This window comes from Caloenas nicobarica, chromosome 1 (genome assembly GCF_036013445.1).
Source record: "Caloenas nicobarica isolate bCalNic1 chromosome 1, bCalNic1.hap1, whole genome shotgun sequence".
In the NCBI taxonomy this organism is placed as follows: Eukaryota; Metazoa; Chordata; class Aves; order Columbiformes; family Columbidae; genus Caloenas; species Caloenas nicobarica.
The window spans coordinates 55,160,005-55,178,800 of NC_088245.1; the positions used below are offsets into that span (position 1 = coordinate 55,160,005).

Sequence of the window (18,796 nt, forward strand, 5' to 3'; positions counted from 1 at the left end):
GACTGCAAAAACGCCAGACTGTTTTCAATAAATAATTCCACTTTAATGGCAAAGTAATAATTTAGACAGATACAGTGCGCACACCTGCAAAAAAATATACGCAAGCTGGTTTACAAGCTAGAGGAACAATAAACCAATAGAAAATACATCATCCAGTTAAGTCCGATGACACCAAATACTTATTATTAGGGCTTTACAAAGACTACAAAACTTTTCAGATGATTTATTTCACTGTTTCTGTCTATTTACATGATATGTTACATCAAAAATGTACAAAATATAAAATGTGTACAGACAAATGTTTCACAAACAATTTCTGAGCTGTAAACTAGGTGGACTCGCTGAGATGTATTGCAGGAAGTTTTGTATATGTGATATTGTGTGTTTGCATGTTAAGTATGGCAGGAAAAGCTTTGCAGGTTTGCTCAGAGCACAGGTACAGGAAAGAGCAGCTTTCCTTTAGTTCTTTGAGTCAGTCAAGGTGTGTGCTGACATTTTGCATCAGAAATGGATCCAGATTTGGGGGGGTATGATGTTGGTCTGACTGAATCCTACATGCATAAAATCAGTTAGAGTTTTATTAGGGCAATAGCACCGTGTAGGAACCTCTAGATTCAGTGATGCAGCTCAGTGCCATTTGGAAACTGCATTGATTTATCTTTGTTTTATAGCGAGTGACCACAGGGTGGCCACAAAGAGTTAATAGCACCAAATACACATCCTGAAGGTAACATCCATGGAGGCGTACAGTACATGTCTACACAATGCCAGAGCCCTTAGATACCTTCTTGTTTATATGCACCTATTTTAACCAGACGCCTCTTGTGGTAAAAGAGCATTTCTGGTTATTCTGAGCAGTTTGGATGCAATCTGGTTGTAGCCTGCTGTGACATATGCACTTAAAAGATTTTCAGATTTTTTCCCCCCAAAATGTATTGGCTTTGTATAGATATTGAAACATGCTCACTGTAGCATTGATAGCTCCTGCATAGTCATAACAACTGTAAGTACAGGACAAACACACCAGGTAATAACAGCTTGTAAGGTTTGCATTCTGTATTTGTTTGCAACACACAGGAAATCTCAGCAAGTGAAACATCTCTTAACACCAACAGAATAAAATACAATTTTTTTGTTTGTTTTCAATTTGATTTGTGCAAGGTTTTTTTATTTTTCTTTTTCTTTTTTTCTTTTTTTTTTTTCAGTATTTACAATACCCACCCAGTAGACTGTGCAAAACCAACCCACTTTTACAGTATAAACTCTTCTTCTTCCACAGTGGACATCACTGCTTCAGTGTACTTTTATGCTGAATTCTTCATGTACAACAATAGCAATCAAAACAACATGCTAAAACTAGAAAAAGGAAAAAAAACAACAAACAAACAAACATATATTTGTGCTCATGCTGCATCAAGTGCATCCAGCTCTGCTGGATAAAAATGCAAAACATCTGTCCTCCAAAAACTCCATTCCATGGGACCAAATGTATTTGAGCCGATTTTCTCAGCATTTAGGTGGCAGTGGAAGTGGGTTTGGGTTCCTTGTGTATTTCTGAGGGTAGGCAGAGAAATCTATTCACAAGATAAAAATATTATATAGCAACTGTTCTTTCTCCTATCCATTTCTTTAAAAAATCATGATATACAGATATGAGGCTACTGTGTTAACTGACATTTTCTCATTAGTAAATGAAGAAAAAAACAGTGTAAATTACCAATGGTTTAGGAATTAAACCAACTGTAAAACTGTTCTAGAAATCTGTTTTAAGGCAGTGAGACAGCACCATAAGAAATGTTCCTTCTTTCACTGAAAAGGCTCAAACATATGAAGCCCTAAAAAGCCTTTAATCAGTGTTGGTTAATAATTGGTATAAAACTGTTGTTAAGGAGTGGGCAGGTGGTTAAAAAAGACCATTGTGGTAAAAACAACTTTATAAAATCTGTGACTCGTATACTAAAAACTTGATGGAGCGCATCACCGTGACCATGGCAGTTAGAATTAAATTGGCACTTATCCAGCATATCACAGTCATGTTTTCTGGTGATTGCACAATACTGTTTGTGCTTTCTGAGTTACTATCATCATCTTTGATTCGTTTTGGAATGGGCAGTAGTGTACAACACAAACACCACTGCAGTCCTGTGACCAGCACCATGTGGCACAACAGAGGTTAGAAGAGAATTAGAAGACTGCATTGTTCATGCAGCACCTCAGGGTAAACTAAAGGAAAACAAAAGAAAACAAAACAACAAAACCAAAAAAACAACCAACCAAACAAAACCCCCAAAAAAACGAACACAAAAGAAGTTGCACTGTAAACTCGTACAGAGAAAGAGAGAGAGACAGAGAGAAAGAAAGAGGAAAAAGGAAAAAAACTTATTCCAGTTTGGCTAACACGTGTGCAATCTGCTTAGATGCCCTTGGTCTAGGGCCCTTTCCAGTTGACAATTGGAGTCTCACTTGGCTCCATAGGTATTGAAATGCCTTGAAATTAAACTAATTCAAGCTTTCCACTTCAATTTTTCTTCCTGACTTTGCAGTTAGGTCTCCTGCCTACCTACAACACACCGTTCTTACTCAGCGACCTCGGTGTGCTGCTTTAATACTGGCAGTGGTCTAGTGGAAACAGGTTTTACCATAATCCTCCACCAAGCTTTGTCCCTTTCATAGAGTTGATTCAAGGGATGAATCCAAAATGTCATCATGGTGGCTGGTGCTATCACTGTCACAGCTTTGTGCACTCGAATAGTTGGCTGCCTCTTGAAGCCTCATTAGCATATTCATCTGAAAGAAGAAAGAAATGTTTACATAATCTCGTCTCACGTAATGCTGCAGTGACCGTGTTAAAATTTAATTAAGCTCCCTTGCTGAATGAGGTGTGCTGGTATCTAGCTGAGGGGACCATACAAAAGGATTTCAGGAAGGGCAGGGTGTCAGCGGCTCCTCCTGGCACCCTTTTCATTGCCGTCTGGTCTTTAAATAGAAGTTTAAAGGTCCAAAGAGCCAGAGGGATACAATGGAGCTGCCTGATAACTCTCTTTAATTCAGGGGCGAGACTGGCTGCAGCTGCAAGACTGGCAGAGGAAGGAAGCCATATCACAGCTGGACATCTGGGCCCATATTTGGAGGTAGTCAAGCTTCCAGATAATTTTTGGATGGTGTAGACACACTACATTGGAAAAGCAACTGAAAACATAATCACACTAACATACCCCGTCTGCAAGAGAGAGACGGGGAGGGAGTGAGAGAGGGGTGGACTGAGGCCAGCTGCTTCATGAAAGAGTCCCATCTGCTGTTGGGGGGCTGACCTCAGCAGGGGAGCAGCAACAGATCCTCCCACCCAGGAGACGAGAGCCCCCACATAATTTGGGGATTATTAGAATCTGAAGCCCATCTGAAAAATCATCAAAAAGCAGCATTAAGCCCCAGATAATTACTTGGATCTTTGATGCCTAACTCCGTGTAGTGATCAGGATTTTATTTATAAAACTGGCTTCTGCCAGCATGCTCAGGGCTGCAAGCAATGTTGACATCGTTTTAGTGTTTTTCAAGGAACAAATACACTGTCATTACAAAAATCAGTCAATGAAAAACCAAAGAGAAAGATGTGTGCTTGTGTGTTAAACCCCTTTTTCCCTTTTGCTCAGGAATCCTTCAATCTGAAGAATTTATAAAGTTTTCTCTAGGTATTGAACAGCGTTTAATACTCTATAATGCTATTAGGCAGATTTTGTAGAAGGTTTAATAGGTATCCATGTTTGCGACTACAGGATACATGCAGTGGGTGTGCACTACAGCCTTCCCATTCCCAAGCATCAAATGTCTAATAATTAATCAGGTGCAGGTACTACTCACAGTGTCAGGGAGCAAGGGCGACAGGATGCTAAGCTTGAGCTGCCCAAGTATTTTCACCTTAGTGGAGGGGACACGTATATGCCGTAAGCCTGGCCAATGCAATCACTGGCAGGCCAAATCACTGGGTCAAACAATCACCCCAAAGCTTATGGACTGGAGACAGGGGATCAAATGAGGTGATTTTCTATACTTCTTCAGGATGCCAAGTCTGGTTTTGGATACTAAATACCCCAGTGAAGCTGAGGAGTCGCTTTCTTAGCACTGATAAGAGTTAAATGCAGTTTCCTCGGAGAAATTCCCTTTTCTAAGGGCTGCCTGTATTGCGGAAGTTCTCTAAAATGGTATTTAGAATTGTGATAAAGGCAATCTATAGAGAAAGCTCTACACGAGAATAGCAGTTCAATATATGCAATTTAATAGTTCATTATCAGAGGAAGCAATGGTAAACCCAAATGTCTGGGATCATATTTAAATAAAACAATGCATGGCACTGAGGGAAATCAACGTCTTATCTTTTAATGCCACCACACTTCCATTCCTTTTACATTAAGACTGTATAACAGTCATCAGTTATCTTGAAATGTTCTCAGGAATGGGAGGATAGCTGTCTGATTTGCATTTCCACTAAATTCTGTGTGACAGACAAGTTAGATAATGTGAGTTTCTCAGTCCTTCATTTGTAGAATGTAGATGAAGGACTGTCCAACCTGGGAAGGTGTTTTCAGAATGAACTGATTAAAAAGTTGCTGAAGAGTGGTACCCAAATATTATAATGATAAAGACCAGATACATTTCTGGGCAGACGGGAGATGCAAACAATTTAGGGACATATTAACATGATGGTGATACCCACCCTCTTGCTAGACTTACCTTTTATTTTCAACCTTTTAAATAAATTATAGTAGGATTCATTTTAAAAGCCCATTTTGGGATAGATATACACTATTTTTTTATTGTACAGTGTACAATTTCACATAGGATGGTGAAATACCTACTGAAAAGCCTTTTCCCCAAAGTTTAAATCTTACCAAGGGATCTCCTTCTGTATCAGTCTGTGGAACATGCTTTGAGGTTGTTCCTTCCTTTGCTGATGCATAACCTTCATAACCAACATCTTCTGGTCTTAATTGAAGTAGCGATGGCCACTCATGCTGTAGAGATGCAGAGCTCCATGGGTAGGTGTCAGCTACCCACTTGGAGGGATCCTCCCAGGGTGCTCTCTTACCGTACATCTATATTATGGATATAACACAGGTAAGTATCCTACAGAGTTTTCAGTACCGGTTGTAACAACAGGCAAAAGTCATCAAAAACATCTAAACCATTTTAGTGAGTGGTTTGCTTTCAAAATTTGCTTGGCACTCAGATATGACAAGACATTCAAAAGACCTCATCTCCATTAATGCTCCTTCAATACACAGAGTGGCTGCCAGTTGAAAAGCAATCAACTAGTGACACTTGTAGGCAAAGCTGGAGCCACGAGTTTTTTATATGATGTGAAATGAGACCTTTAGGTAATTTGCTTAAGGCACACCAGTGAATTTAACTCAAGAACAATCTAAAACATTCAAGTTAATTGCATTTTGTTTGAAGTGAATTAGGAAGTGCTAGTACAGCTTGTTCTCTTCTCCCAGCAAAATAGGATGCAGAAACAGACCACACCTTAAGTTTGAGATCTTTCACAAGGTTAAGAGAAGAAATTCACAAAGGATAGGTTTTCCCTACTGCCAAGCACAAAAATGCTCTGGAAGGAGGAAAGAGGAGGGAAGAATAAGAATATTGTAAGTTTAGGAAGTCTGGTAGCTTCCTCATTAAAATACACCCGTCTTGACCTTGCTGTTCACAAGCAACACGTTAACTGAGAACCCCTTGATTGCTGCTTTAGAGATTTCCTTTAGCTGTGACAATGACACATTGGGTTGGGGAGCCAGTCACCAGGGCCTTCTGTGATTTCTCCTAGCTCAAAGAGCCTCACACAATCCAAGGAGCAGCATAATATTGGCAGGGCATACACTCATGGAGCATTCAGATGGGCTGCACTCCTAAAGGGAGTAAAACAGTGAAGGAGTTTAGTGCTAAAGCCAGAGAGATGAGTTGTGCTTATCACTGCAACACCTGCTCCCAGGCACTTGCTGAATCCAGAGCTCCAGGATGGTCAGCCAAGTTCCCTATGTTATTATGCAGAGAGATAATCAGACTCCTTCTGCCCTACACAGAGACTGGGCTGCTAAAATAAGCCTAAATACGCCAAGAGGAAATGTTTCTCAGGGAGGTAGCAGGCTCACTCCAAGCTGTGGGCAGCACTTCCCCTCATCTGAGATTAACAGCAATTAAATATTTTCTGGAATCTGGTGCAAGGCTTGTAAATTCAGCATCTGACAAATGAGTTTGCAAAGTACCGGGCTAGAAAGCCATTTGCTACCCACCCTTGGTTCCAGGAACATCTAATTATATCATAAAAAAGATTTCTGTTTATTATTATTAATGTTATTTTATGGAAGCCATCCAAAGCAGCTAAAAATTGGAATAGTTCATGGAACAACATATTTTCTTCTGTATGCTGCCATCTTCTGCTCCAGAATTGAAGTTCGCCTTTAAGTAGGTACTCTGTACACTTGGGAAGCTATGAGCATGGAGAATATCACTTCATTTTTATAGCTGATCTAAACAAGCACTGTTAATCTCACCATGGCTGTTCTATCAGATCTTTGACAGTTTTTTGCACAAGGCATAAACACTCTGTAATTCCCAGAGAAATAAGCAGTTTTAGGAAAGTGTGAGACATTCAACAGGCAAGATTCTAAACCTCCATAGCATCAGAATGTCACTTATGTCAATATAAGGTGATAAAGAAACGACAGCTGCTTACAAAGTTCTTTGACTAGACCATAACAATCCCCTCTGTACTGTGCAGTAATTTCTTTCAGTGTCATGTGTGGCAAAAAGCTGCCTTTCCACAAAATGTCTTTCCAGAGGACATGCAGGAGCAGTGCATAAAAGAAAATGGAAAAGGAAGAAAACCAAATTAAAAAAAAAAAAAGGGGAGGATTAATTTTGAGATTTAGGTTTGCTCCAAAGGTGTGGAATGATGTGAAATCGTAACCTATACGGGACTGCTTACAGCACTGTCTACAACACATCCATTTGTAGCTCTCTTTTTATTAAAGCAGAAGAAATGTTAATAGTTCATTAACAGCCAATGGAACTGCTCCTAAACACTTAGCTCTGGAGGTAACTGTGAAGCACTCTGATCTGATGGTACTGTTACCCAAAATGAGAATTAGAATCAGGAGGAAATCTTAGCACATATAAAGAAAAAAGGAGAAAAAAGCCTATGGGAAATACAAGCAAGGTTGCAAGATAAAATGACAAAAAGGGACAGACACTCATGTTCAGTAGGGCCAAATGTTAAATTACCTCAATCTGGTAAGATAAGGCCAGTAATTTTTTTATATATTATTATTATTATTATTATATATATATATTTTTTTTTTTTTTTTCCCTGAATGGTGAAAATATCTCTGTTCACAAGCTTTCCTCCACAAGCCTGGGTGCCTACATGTGTCCATAGGTGGGAGAGGATTAGGCAGACCGAAGCTATTTTCTTGCACCAATGTAAAGGTTATTAACTCTTTCATGTAGAGGTAGGCTGATACTGCCTTGACTCAGGGAAGCCATCTGAGCTATATTTATCATTACTGCGAACTCTTTAAACAGTGGGAAAAGAAGAACCTTCCTCCAGTCACAGAGGAGAAACTCTCTTCATAAAATGCAAGATATGCTAGTACTGGAGCAGACAAAGCCAAATCACATATCAGAGTAAAAGCAAGTCGAAAGGAGTTCAAGGCTGATTTCTATAATCCCTCCACAAATTTTCTTCTTACAAACACAACAGCATTTATACTTGGATGCATTGGTTGAAAGCAGCTTCGAGAAAGCCTATGAAACTAATTTAAAAAATGCTGGGAAAAAAAATTATATACCTGAAGTCCTTCTCTCACAGCTTCCAGAAGATACGGCACCAGGGAATAGTTCCAGAGGTCTGTGAACCACACTCTGGAGCCATCAACATCCATGGGACAAGGCAGGAAGAGGCGGGGGCCTGAAAAGCCAAGTGGTGTATTCAAAAAGTAGAACTAGGGAGCACACTAAAAATGATCTTCACAAAATTGAAAAAGTAGTATTAGAGCAAACTCAAGTGAAGAGAATGTTAATACAGGACTAAAAAAAGGGAGCTATCAGTCTCTTGTTATTAATAATGAACTAGCGCCACGTTATCCAATTCCAGGGCCTGATGAACACAAGTTTTACAGACAAAACTATGTAAAAGGATGACTCATTTTCTAACATAACTATTCCACTATAAGACCCCAGGTACATGTATATCTCCCATCTGCAAGTTTGCTGAACTGTCCGAGTATTTTTATTGCTGTAATTATACTGCAGTGTGAAAGCAGAGAGAAAAAAAAAGCTTAGGAAAGTTGCTATTGAGGTAATTTTTTCTAAATTTAACTTTCTAAAATTATGATCATTTACTTGAAAGTCTTCAGCAACCAAGGCAGAAATATCACTAAATACATTCTTTCTCACTAAACTTTTCATTTTCATTTCAGTCTTGCTGGCAACTAGACAAATTCCCCACACTAGCTGTACTTCCCATTGAGAGATGACAACTTTTAAAAAGATAATGTATACTTCACAAACGCCTAAAATTCTCAGCCTGCTTCCCCAGTTCAAACAACTTGACTCACCAATGGTTACATCTGATGAGCTGTGTGTTTCTAGGAAGCTGTTGAGATGATGCCATGTTTTGGGGATCCAGTCAATTATTTTGATGAGCTCATTATTGCGGATGTTCCTTTCTATTTCAGTCTCAATCAGTTTCCTTCTCAGATATCTGCCCAAGAAGCCTTTAACAGGCTCTGTATGATTAGCACACAGCACCCACCTGAGTAGAAAGGATAAATGCAATAGTAGCAATGAATAGCAAATACATCATTTCCTCTTAAACATATAGATGAAGGTAATGTCACAAGCTTCTGAGTCTCACTAGTCAACAAGTACAAAATGGCTCCAATATACCACATAATTGCCCACTGCTACAACACAACCATCACGGGTTTCAGCAGGAATTCAAGACATTGCTGAAGACAAATGGAATGCAAGAATGCAATCATCTTCAGCAACTTGCTAGGGGTGCCAGAAAGTATCTGATTTCTTTCATTATTCCCCACCACCATTCAGAGACCCATCAATAAAGAAGAGACACAGAAGGTAAAACACTTTGCTGTGACAAGACACAAGATCAATGCTTGTCAAAGAACTGGGCTGAGAAGCTGTGAGCTGTGCAAATGCAGACACAGTAAACACAGAGTGAATGTACCTGAAATTGTGATGCAGCTCCAGATTTGGTGAAGAAGAAACTCCCTGGTTCATGGTTCCAATAATATAGGGACTGAAAAGAGAAAAATAGTAGTTTTTGTTGAGGGAGAATCCATTCAGATGATTCGGAGAATATTCTTTCTTCTTATCTGCACCAGGCCAATTTTTAAAAGATTTTCTGGATGTATTGTAGTCTTAGATTTAAAATACTTCTGAGGTGCACTATTTTTTAAAAATGTTTATTCTGGTATGATTTCCCACTCTCCACATCTGTAGTTTACTAGCACTCATTCGTAATAAAGAAATAAATGAGGCAACCCTGTCCTCATGTACCTCATACTTCTGCAGTAGGCTTAGAGTTTGAATTTCAGAAGCCAGTGAATCTCATGAGTAACACATAGCATGCAGTGATTTTATGAAAGGAAGTCCCTATGATGGCTCTTTAACTGCAGAAATAGCTGATGTTGTATGTCAGTAAAAGTTCTAGAAAACATTACTTTTATTCTTCCTTGGCAATAAAGGACAGCCAGCAAATTTCTGCTCTACTATAGGAAAGCTGTAAGAAGTGCAGGTTTTCCGTATATACAGCTGCTCCTGCATGGCATGGTTCATGGGTTCACATGTATCCCAAATTCTACTATTATAAAGTGCATTTCTTCTTACTGTCTCATAAACTGGCCTCATGGTACTGATGAGCTTGTGTGATCTAGCAGGGCAAAAGGGATAAGAGCCTAAATCATTCAAGTGTTTAAGTACATTCTTAAATTCTGTGGTATATTTACATCTCACTGGGATGCATGGGAGTCTTATAACTAAAGTGAAGCAGACACCTAAGTACTTGGCTAAAGAGGGTCAAAATTATTCAAGTGCATACGGACTTTGCTGGCAGCCTAGTCTATGTTTCCACTGTGACATTTTATTTTGCACAGTAACAAACAGTTTTTACTGTTTTAATTGCAAAAGGTGTGTGAAAGGGGAGAGAAGAGCTACTACCTACCATTTATTATATTTACAATTGAGGAAACCATTGAAGATGTCACTTAGTGAACTGATGTGGTGGAGGTTATCAAGAATTACGACCACAGGGAGGTCAGCACCATTGTTGTCAGCACTGCATTGTTCAGCTAGGTTTGCTAGGTATTGTCGCAGATCCTTTAGCAGAATTAACAAGAAAAGCAGAAAATATGAACTCAATTAGACCATAGATGAAATTTCAGTGGAAAAGATGCTCCTAAAGATAAAAGAGGCTGCTATAGAGTTTCCCCACTGTGGATCGTTGAGCTGGATCAGCACATGCGGGAAGAACAGCTTCTTCGATAGGGGAACATTGAAGCCACATGCTAGGGAAAAGAAAGACACTAAACATAAGGCAAATACTGAAGCGTACACATTCCCATTTAGTGGATACATTCCTTAGAAACCTGCTGATAAAATGTCTTCAGTGGAAAACAGGTTGTAATAAAACATGCCATCTCCAATGGGCTAAGATACATTAATTGTTGGACCTCTATTCTTAAGAATGCCATATTTATACACCAAAAAAACCCCACCAGTATAAGCATCTTGAACTGCTCCTTCAGGTATCTCCTTTACCCAATCCCACTGAGTATCTATTTGACCCTTAGAGGTTACTATATCACACCTCATAACAAATTTTGTTGTGTAAATTCTTTTTTTTTTTGTCAGCTATCTCTCTGGCTGCCATTTAGTGCTGGAGTAAAAGAGAGCTTTCTATAATCAAAACATTTCATATTTTTCTCAAAACTTTTTTGCCCTTGAGGGTCTGGGCTAGTCAGGTTTTACAGCTGTATCTCTAGAGGTGTCTAATTTTGTCAGTGTTAAAAATGCTCAGTATTATAGACAAAGTTCCTATTGCCATTTTACTTTCTGCATCTGGGAACAGGAACATGCAATCTTTTTGTTTGTTTGTTTCAAGAAAGATTTTTGTTTGGCTCTTTATGATCAGGTATCTCTAGAGAAACATCATGAGCTTCTTCCATGGAAGAGTACCATCTGTATTTTTCAAATATACTTGGTATTTGAAAATGTTGGTTTTTTCTTCTTTATTACAAGTGCAAAAGTTCTATGTAAATCTTAACAGAAACAAAAGAAAAGGAAAACAAACAAACAAAAACAACAACCACCACCAACCAACCCTCCCAAAGCAAAACCACATACAACAAGCAAGTCACCAGAAATCCAAAAGCTTGCTCTTTCATGAGACAATTTTAATTATAAATGTATATGATATAACAATAAAACATATAAATATCCCCTGTCAAAGTAAATGGCATCACAAATCCTCTGTATAAAGAAAGTAAAAAGTGGAGTTTTTTACTGTAACGGTCCTCTTGCCCCTTTGGGATCTCTACGTTCTTCCTTCTTGTGTTATGTTAACGTTCATTATGTTCTGTGCAAATCAGTAAGCTCTGGGCAAAACCTTACATTTTCTTTTCCCTGGGTACCAAGTTAGGAGTATGCCCAATTTAGGACAGGAAGTGAAAAGCATTATTTGTGACTAGCACAGTCGTCATGATAGAAGCTCGATAATCTGAGCTCTGTAAATCACTGTGAATGTGACATGACATGAGGTCATTTTAGTATGGTCAGCTTCCTGACCGACACACACCAGAAACCATGGCTGCGGTTGTGTTTATCCAATGCTGATTTAGAAGCTGAACCTAAGAGAGCAATTCAAAATCCCCATTCTGAAATATTTGGTAACAATAGGCTGCTATTGTCACTATAAAAAAGCAAGTTAGACTTGTATTACTATATATCTAACCTTTCTGACAAAGGAATTACAGACACTCTAAGAATTGAATTTACATAAGAATTTGACTCTGCATCTATCTTTAAGGTGTGTTTCCTCAAGTGGAAGGAAAATTCTGACTTCCTTCACAGCGCGTCAGTGGTTAGTTTACAACAGAGAAGTCTGGTCCCTGTTCCTCACTGGGAAAGGAGACTGAATTCTTGTAGAAAAAAATGCTAACTGAGCAACAAAGTAGTATGCCAATTAATAGGACATGCACTGCATCATCACTACAAATCAGACAACAAGTTACCTTTTCACTTGTGACTTACCTTGCTTGACTTGTGATCTATGTTAAAAGTTGCAATCGCATCCTCAGTTTTTTTTCTGCCAGATTTAGTTATAACATATTCAGCCAACCTGTTAGCTAAGTAGGTTTTTCCTGTGCCACTGGGCCCTGACAGAATAATTCTGCGATGCTCCATCAGTAAATTAAAGTACCTCTGGGTAATTGGCTTAGGAATTAACGTGTCAAACACAAAACTGTCCAAACTGTTTTCTTCCACTCCTGGGAAAAAAAGAAAAGCAAAATGGTCTGTCTTCATCCTTGCTAAGGTATGTATAGGTTTGGCCCAGCATCTGATGGTATCAGTGTCATGCTCAGAGCACAGTAAGGTATTTCTGCCTAAATCAAACTTCTATCAAGGGATTCCTTATCATGGAAATGCTTATATCCCTCTACAGGGCCAAAAAATTAAACAGTGGTAGTGGGATGAGACGGATGGGAGAGAAATCAAAGTAAGTGTGAAGACAAGGCTCAGTGAAGCAAAGATGTATGTTTCAGACACTACAGGCAACCATTCAAAAAAAAAGGTCAACGTGACAGCCACAAGGGTTAGCAGTTGTCACATCAATGTATGTGTAGTTCTTCTGAATGCCCCGCACCCCTCCAATAGCAAATCCTACAGCTCTTGAAATGGATCAGTTTTTTCCTACAGAACTGGGTAAGGCATAAATATTTCTCATCATAATCTCTGTTTTGGGATTGAGGGTTTTGTAAGTATTCAGAAATTTGTGCTTTGCTGCGATTTGGCAGTCAGGCAGAGAAGGACAGAGAGATTCTTAGATTTACCTCAAAATGCCCCACTGTGTTTGGTATTGTACAATGTCATACAGAGAGTTTATGTCAAAAATGAGTCCTTGAACTGGAGACAAAACAGAGAAAGGTCAGGTGTAAGAAAAAAAAAAAAAAGGAGAGATGGGGGAATGCAGTGTGCAGTGAAGAACTAACTCTACAATATCTGCAAAATATTCTTGGAGTTTCACCTTTCAGGTTCACAGTGATGACATTATTGTCTCCAACCAGATATCCACAAGGCAGCAGTTCAGGCACTTCTAGGTTATGGGCTCTAGTTACATCCCCTATACAATAGCTAGCAATGCAGTCAGAACTTAAACCCAGGCTAGTAGTCGGATCCACTCGGAAAATATATTCCTGAAATTATACGAAAAGAGCATAAGACAGAAAAATAAAAATAAAAATGGTTATTGAATTAAAGTAGTTTGGAAAATATTTTGATACAGGTGAAGTCATTTGGCAAGGAGATTCTTGCAGTCACATTCAAAAAGATCAGACTACAATCATGAAAAAAGAGCAGGAACATTAGGAATAAAGTTTAATATCAGTGTTAGCTATGTGTCAAAAAACAAATCAAAGGAAAAACCTGGCAAGAGAACCCAATGAATATAGAAGTTTTCTTAAGTGAAAAAGAAAACTGAATTAATTCTTGAGTTTATTTTTCACTGTCTTACCTTAAAGAGACGTCTAATTACACCGTCTAAAATGTCCCACTTTGTTTTTCCGCTGACTCCAATTGATCCTATCAGATATGCACGTGGTTTTTGATCCTGCAAAAAGAAATTTTTGGAACCTGGACTAAAAGTGGTTGTAATTAGTTTTCTATGAAGATTTGTCGTTTTCCCAATTAAGAAAAGTAATAGCATTTAGAATGTGATGTTACAACTTCATTAATAATCTCTGTGCCAGAAATAGGTAAGGGTGATATTACTTTGGTACATCTTTGTAAGGAAGGAAATACAGTATCTTATTCTGTTCTTAGATTGCATCTGTATTTATAAAGAGCTGGATACAAATAAAAGCTAAATTGTATTTGTATTTTTTTGTAAACAGAATATGAAAAAATAACCATGCAATTCCAAACTGATTACCTCAGCAGCATATTCATATTTGCACCCTCAGGAGTCCAAAGCATAGATTTAATTTATAACAACTTTTAAATGGAGATAGTAAGTCCCAGAACTACTTACTACTAATAAAACTGAGAACTGGTAGCGTCTGAGCCACCACAAAGGCAGAAGGAGGCCATATGATGTTAGTCTACAGGGAGTGCCTAGCTACATTGAGCATGGATGACAGAGAGCTGCTGTCTTTAGGATATTTCCCTTCATTTCCTGGCTGAAAATACTGAAACAAGTTGAGCTACTCTACTGCAAGATTTGTCTGAGCTATAATTCTGCATCCAGACCTTTGAGTGACGAACTTACCTTGGCTCGACTATAGCCTTTGTTTATAGTGACTAAAATTTTCACGCTATGACCTTCCTTGTGGAGTGCTCCATCACTGACATCATCCAACAAAATATCTGCAATAAAAGAAGGGAAGGATCAACCTGGCAAATCACATCAGTTATGTTCACATCATCAGTTCGATATTGTTCGAAGGGGTTTTCAGTTAAAAAGAAAGGCTTCCATCACAACAACTTGCAATCATTTTAATCTGTACTTATTCATAATTTGCCTTTTCTGTTGGAGATGAAAAAAAGTTACAATTTGTCAATTTTTGAAACCATATTAGGAGCTTTAATCATGTACAAATTATTTGGGAAATCATAAATAAATAAATTCTTGCATTATAATCTTGCTTCTGCTTTTATTCTTGAAACTTGCTCAAAGTTATGTCCACAAGGTAATGTTGTTTAGAACCTAAATTAAGTTTATATCTTTGAGCACTCATTGTGCCCTTTAGAATACTCTAAGGAGAAAAGCAACAAATCCTTGTGCTACTGCTTGCTGCTAAGTAAAACAGCATTTTAATTTCTCTTTCCAGGTGATTTCTTTACCTTCTGTACACATGGCATAGATGGTCTTTTTTTAGCCCCACAATACAGGCTTACAAAGAATAGCCATTAGAAAAACCACGCTGCAGTCCTCCAGAATATAGGACTCTATATTCAGCCATTCCCCTAAGAAAAAGTCTCATTTTTCTTGGAGGTGAAGAGTGATTCTGATCTGCTCTGTGCCTCTGTTTCTACCTCCTAACTCCTAAAATGAGAAAGTAGAAGGATGTATTTCTTAACTGAAGGCTGAGCCTATAACTTTATTGCAAGGGATAAAACTGCTGTCTTCCTCTAGAAGTTCTCTCAGAGATTTTCCTGCTAGACATTTAAACTATCAAATTAGGAGAGATTATGGATTTTCATTTTCTTCAAAGGCCAGCACAGTAATCCACTACCCTCGGTTCTACTTGTTCTTATTGTGGTGATTAAAGGAAAGCATCAACTTCATGTCAGAGTCTACACAAGGTCAGATTTCACCCAAATTAAACAAAGTGCCAGTCAGATTCAGTCACTTGCTCAAAGGAAAAGCAAATAAGATATATGAATATTATTTCAATTAATGTATTAAAAAATAAGTCCTCATGTAAAATGTTAGTCAGTTTACATCCTGATCTAGAAATAAGATTCTGCTTTTTTTTTTTTTAATTGATTGAATGAAGAATCATTTTTATTGTGAGCTTAAACAAATCCATGCTTCTTTTCTTCCTGGTGGTCAGTTTTTGCGTGCCACCAATACTGAATATTTTACTTCACTGTATTTCAGTGTATTTGACAAGGCTTAAGAGTTTCCATAATGTCATAGTTCATCTGAGGGCAATTTACAATATATCCGATCCACCTGTGAAATTTTTCTGTCTCTAAATGACCCTCATGTAGCCTTCTAAACACCTTTTTCTGTAAGTTTCTAGGAATGAGGCACCACTCTATGGCTAGAAAAAAATTCCACTTTCTACTAAGAGCTCGCTCTCTCACTGACATAAGAGGCTGAGAAGATGCCCAGGGGGTCTCATTTCTTGGTGGTGCTAATTGCTTCGATTACCTCCTGCCAGGCCTCCTCCTTGGGTGCACTGTGGTGGCTCTGGCTCACTTCTCTGAGCTCTGGCACCCTTTCCACCAGACAGCCCAGCCAGACTCTTGTGCTGCTGGTCTTTCTTTGCTGCTCTTTAATCCAGTGACCCAAATATGGGTGTCTATGGCTGCTGAGTCTCTCCTCAGTTTGCCACTCACATCTATCTGGAGGAGATGGTTGTACCTTTAGGAAGTGGCAGTGGATAGATTTAGTCTTTTCCACATGACCACTGGAGACACTGGTCTCGCAGATAGTGCCAAGGCATTTTTTAATACGATGAATCAAATCCCTCGTTATCTCTCTCAGATTAGTCCCTGGCATGATTAACCTCTCCATATTTCAGGGACATTTGTTCAATACTACTCCAGCTGCCGCAGAAATCCCACAAGACTCGGTAGGAAAACTGCCATCCTTCGAAGTCCTCTGGCACGGCAACAAAATGATACTCACAATGATCAAAAAGTCTGGATTCATAATCAAATGAAATCCTCCTCTCCTCATTAGGCACCCTTATTTCTTTAATTTCTTATAACCAAAAGTAATTACTTTGCATGCTAGAAAAACATTTAGAACCAATAACACAGAAAATTATATAAAGCTTATATTATGTTTATTCCTGTATCTAGACAGAGTTAGTGCCAAGCGACAAAGTGCTAATAGCTGCTACTCATAAAAGAGATTCTACAATTACCATTTTTTATTTGTACTGTGTGTGGATGTGTGAGCAGAAACCACAGTTTAACTTTTTATCCCTGTATTAGCAACACTACATTGTCTACTGAGGCCCAGCTCAGGCTCATTCCTTCTAAAAGTTAAACGTGGCGAAAAACGTAGGCTGGAGTGTAAAAAAAAAAAATACCAATTTTCATATAGAATCTGATATTAACCAGAAGAAATATTCAAATATCTGTGTAATCAATAAGTGGCAGGATATTATGACTAACTGCCAATCCAAATTATAGTCAAGCAGTGTGGCACATTCCCAGCTGTACTCTTGCCTAGACTCTATCTACAATTATTAGCCACACTTTTATCGCTTCCAGAGACTGCATCATACTTTCTGTGGAGCCTACACTAATGAGTGCTGCCTTGCTTCTGCTCTGCTCCCGATTCTAATGTTAGAGACAGCACTTCTGTTTCTTGGCTACATTATCAAAACAAGTGTAAAAGGCTTATTATCATAATCTCTATGGCATGGAAAATAATAAAATGTTAATGTTCAGGATGTGGACTGAAGCTCTGCTTACTTTCTCTCATTCACAGATGACAATGAGAGTGCTTAATAAGCCAGGCAGGCTTTGGCTCCTGTGATAAATGGCGATTTGGTCCAACGGGGTAACTAGCTGTATCACATTCAAAAAATGTAAGAGATAAAGCTGAGACCACCTTCTGCTCCAGCTGCAAATACAAAATGAAGTTGAGGGAGCTAACTGAACGATAAAAGATCTGTAAACAAAAGAGAAAGTTTCATGTACAATGCTCATGTTTGTCTCCTCGGGACAAGGGAACATATCTATACAGCTGTCATGTATACTGCAACAGATATTTCCCTTTTCAAACAAATTGTAAACTAGATGACCAAAGCCTAGTTAGATGACTAGGAAAGTAATGTCACAGCTAGGAACTAAGCAAATATAATGAACAATCTGTTACTATTATTTGGAAACTTCTAAAAGCTACATTTTCTGAAATGAATGACACCATTCTTCCTCAAAATGTGCTCAAAATATGGTTACCTGATGTAACAGATTCTGTGATGTTTAAATTGTTCAAAGAAAGTCCTAGCGACTGCCGTGATGAAGAAGACGATGTGCTGCTTGAAGACTCTGATGACGGCCGGGCAGGCTTTCCAGTATTTCCAGTCTCTGCCTTTAAACGATCATTTTCAGCTTTCAATATCTCAATTTCATTCTGTATTCAAAAGAAATCAGCATCAAAGCACAGGAGGTTATTCTTTCAGAAAACCACTGGGGGTGGCTATTCTGGTGCTTGCTGTTTGCCTGCAGGAACTAACTGGTTTACCACTTTCACAGCAGTATGTAGCTCGATATATCAGAAGTTTAACCCAGTCAGTCAGTGAAAACTGTATTGCCTTCACTTCTGAAACGAAGGGGGAAAGCCCCTATAAACTTGTTTTAGCTTTTTTTCTCAAGACAGTTCCTAAACAACATAAGCTTCAAGCTTCTGTGTTTATTGTACAGTCAACTGTAATACAAGCACAGTAAGAACTTTCCCAGCTATCCCCAGTTTTATAAGCTACTTTTTATTATCAAATATCTCAGGTCACAGTCAGTTAAGAAAGCAATTGTTAAAATCTTAAACATGTCAATGTTTCCTAAGTAACAGAAAATTATTACTGCCATTGAGTGTAAAATTTAAGCAGTAACTTCACAGAGGAAAAATGAAATTAAAAATGAAAAATTAGAGATTGATATTTTTACAGTTTCATAACCCTTCTTGCTATCAGAGAAGACTTTTTGGTCATTCAAACATGGGACTGTTCACATAGTGGCCAGCAAACGCTTTTTGATGAAAACATATGGTGACACATGAATCAGAACAACTACGAATTTTTTTTAGCTAAATCCTCTGTGGTGC

The 18,796-nt window shown here is 38.4% G+C and overlaps 1 protein-coding gene across 6 annotated transcripts in view; it reads right to left on the reverse strand.

Annotated features, from left to right (window-relative positions):
- Window positions 1-1,223: 1,223 nt before the first annotated feature.
- Window positions 1,224-18,796, reverse strand: part of NAV3 (neuron navigator 3) — a 267,108-nt gene continuing 249,535 nt past the window's right edge. For 5 of the 6 annotated variants that reach the window (XM_065630337.1, XM_065630330.1, XM_065630320.1 and 2 more), the window contains 11 exons: window positions 17,935-18,109; window positions 14,558-14,655; window positions 13,805-13,900; window positions 13,319-13,487; window positions 12,325-12,560; window positions 10,238-10,392; window positions 9,242-9,313; window positions 8,610-8,806; window positions 7,842-7,960; window positions 4,887-5,090; window positions 1,224-2,787 (listed from right to left, as the gene is read on the reverse strand). In XM_065630337.1, coding sequence (XP_065486409.1) covers window positions 2,668-2,787; window positions 4,887-5,090; window positions 7,842-7,960; window positions 8,610-8,806; window positions 9,242-9,313; window positions 10,238-10,392; window positions 12,325-12,560; window positions 13,319-13,487; window positions 13,805-13,900; window positions 14,558-14,655; window positions 17,935-18,109 — 1,641 coding nt within the window. In that variant the 3' untranslated portion in view covers window positions 1,224-2,667. The remainder of the gene's footprint in view (window positions 2,788-4,886; window positions 5,091-7,841; window positions 7,961-8,609; window positions 8,807-9,241; window positions 9,314-10,237; window positions 10,393-12,324; window positions 12,561-13,318; window positions 13,488-13,804; window positions 13,901-14,557; window positions 14,656-17,934; window positions 18,110-18,796) is intronic. The other variant, XM_065630306.1, reaches the window with a different exon arrangement.